The sequence below is a fragment of the Ixodes scapularis genome, unplaced genomic scaffold (assembly GCF_016920785.2).
Source record: "Ixodes scapularis isolate PalLabHiFi unplaced genomic scaffold, ASM1692078v2 PGA_scaffold12__126_contigs__length_90152505, whole genome shotgun sequence".
Taxonomy (NCBI): domain Eukaryota; kingdom Metazoa; phylum Arthropoda; class Arachnida; order Ixodida; family Ixodidae; genus Ixodes; species Ixodes scapularis.
In genome coordinates this window covers 67,208,130-67,210,393 of record NW_024609838.1, presented here as the reverse complement: position 1 = coordinate 67,210,393, position 2,264 = coordinate 67,208,130, and the positions used below count along the sequence as shown (strand labels likewise).

Sequence of the window (2,264 nt, the reverse complement as noted above, 5' to 3'; positions counted from 1 at the left end):
GCATTTAGTCGGCGAGTGGGTACCGAGACGATGAGCCCGTTCGATTACATTGTCAGGTAGGACGTCAAATAGGCCTGTTAAAACGCTTTTTATCTTCGCCTCGGACTGTTCCCATGACTCACGAGAATCAGGAATACCCCAAAAAAGCAAGTTGTCTCGCCGTGATTGGTCCTCCAGCTCATCGAGGCGTGATTGCAAAAGGTTCTGCTGAGTGGTCATGGTCTCCACTGAACCAAGGAAGCTGGACATATTTTGGCCAAAATCGTCAAAGGCGTTAGTTTTTTCTTCAACGGCATCTAGTCGTTTCTGAATGCAGCCAATTTTGGTTTCAATATTTTTTTGGCCAGCCTTAATTGACTTTACGTCCGCAACCAACTCAGCTTGACTCTTTGCAGATTGCACTGACCGCGCGTGAAGGTCTTTCAGAAGGTGAAAAAGAACAGCCATTTGTTCTGAGGGCTCATCAGGCAACGAATCTAACTCAAGCTGAAGAAACCCTTCAGCGGAGCGGAAAAGAAGACGAGGCGGTTCGGGGACTTGGCCCGAGCGCGAGCTACAATTTCTATCGGGGATTTTCGTTCGGAACTGGGAAGTGTGAGTAAAGCAGCTACCGGTGATTAAAGTAGTGTTTTTTCTTGTAGTCATCAACGCTTCGGCTCAATGGTTTCGACATTTTGGTGCCGAAACCCGGGATCAGGACTGTACGATGGGCCAGATGAGAAGGTGTCACAAGCGTTGATGTAACGAGGCTACAGGACAAGACACCATCCAGCTCGAGAACGCAAGGGACCATAACGACGCTGCCATGGATAGGCTGAAACAGAAGCGAAAAGCCCTGCGTTCTCAGGTAACAAAGCTGCTGACGGAAATCGATACAGCTACCCAAACCGAAGTGCCGATTGAGGAAGAGCTCAACGTCTTACTGACTCGTCTCAACGCGCTACATGGTCAGCTTACCGAAACGGACTCTGCCCTCGAACCATTGTTGGCAGCAAGTGACATCGAACAAGAGTATGCTCGGACCGTCGAGTACAGCGATCGTATCGTCACCTACTCGGCAAGACTGACCTTCAAGGTGCGGACCCTACACGAGAGAGCGAGTACAAGCGGTCAAGAAATCGCAACGAACCACCGCAGTCCCACTTTGTCAGTCAAGGTCAAGCTACCAAAACTTGAACTCTTGAAATTCAACGGACAACGTCAACAATGGCAGCCCTTCTGGGAGCAGTTCGAGCAGGTCATCCATGGTAACCCAGAACTGTCATCAGCCGAGAAGTTCCACTACCTCAGATCGGCGTTGTCGGGAGAGGCTGCTGCAGCGATTGCCGGATTGCCACCAACGGCCAGCTGTTATGAAGATGCGCGGGAGATCATAAAGTCCCGTTACGGCGACGAGGCGCTGCTAGTAGATGACCACATGATGAAACTAGCAGAACGGCAGCCAGTTCGGACCTCGCAAGACGTCCGAGGACTACGACGACTACACGATGACCTCCAAGCGCATATAAGAGGACTCAAGTCTCTAGGAGTTAACGAAGATTCTTATTCGACTCTCCTTTGCCCCCTTGTACTTCGGCTGATTCCAGAAGATCTTGTGCTAACCTTCAACAGAAATGTCGTTCGGAAGAAAGAACAGCGTCGCCCGGAAGATGCGGTTGTAAACGCGGCTGGCGAAGGAAACCAACACGTTGTAGAACAGTCCCAGCTAAGGCAACTACCATCACTTATGCAATTTCTGAGAATTGAAGTTGAAAGTAGAGAAAGAACGACAGTCACAAAAAAAAAACAGAATCAGGAGGCATAAGTAAAGCAGGAAAAGAGAGTGGAGTAGCATCTCGTGCAACAAAGCGCAATTCAAAACCATGGACAAAAGGAACGGCCGAGACACTTCTACAGAAAAGTGACAAGCAGAGCTGTGTTTTCTGCAAGTCAGCAGACCACGAGACAGAGCTGTGCACAACAACGATAGGTCTTCCCGAGAAGAGGAAGATTTTAACGAGCTCGGGAAGATGCTTTAGGTGCACGAAGAAAAACCACCTGGCCAAATAATGCAGAAAAAACATTTCTTGCTCCAACTGCCAAGGTCGACACGCATCAGTCATGTGTGACCCAACGTTCTTGTCAAGCTCAAGAGACGACAAAGGCAGACAAGAGGAAAAACTGACTTCTGCTGGTCCAGTGGCCCTACAATCTACGATTAAAGACGGGGTCAACAAAACCGTCCTCCTGCAAACAGCGACAGTGTGGAGCTTGGGACTGAAACA

The 2,264-nt window shown here is 49.4% G+C and overlaps 1 protein-coding gene across 1 annotated transcript; it reads left to right on the top strand.

Moving 5' to 3' along the window:
* The first annotated feature begins 805 nt into the window (after window positions 1–805).
* Window positions 806–1,804, top strand: LOC121835232. The gene has a single exon (XM_042289226.1). It carries the CDS (start codon window positions 806–808, stop codon window positions 1,802–1,804), a length of 999 nt encoding a protein of 332 aa, XP_042145160.1.
* Window positions 1,805–2,264: the final 460 nt, after the last annotated feature.

Coding starts and splice junctions, on each gene's coding strand:
- LOC121835232 (XM_042289226.1), top strand. CDS start 806: ATGGATAGGCTGAAACAGAAGCGAAAAGCCCTGCGTTCTCAGGTAACA.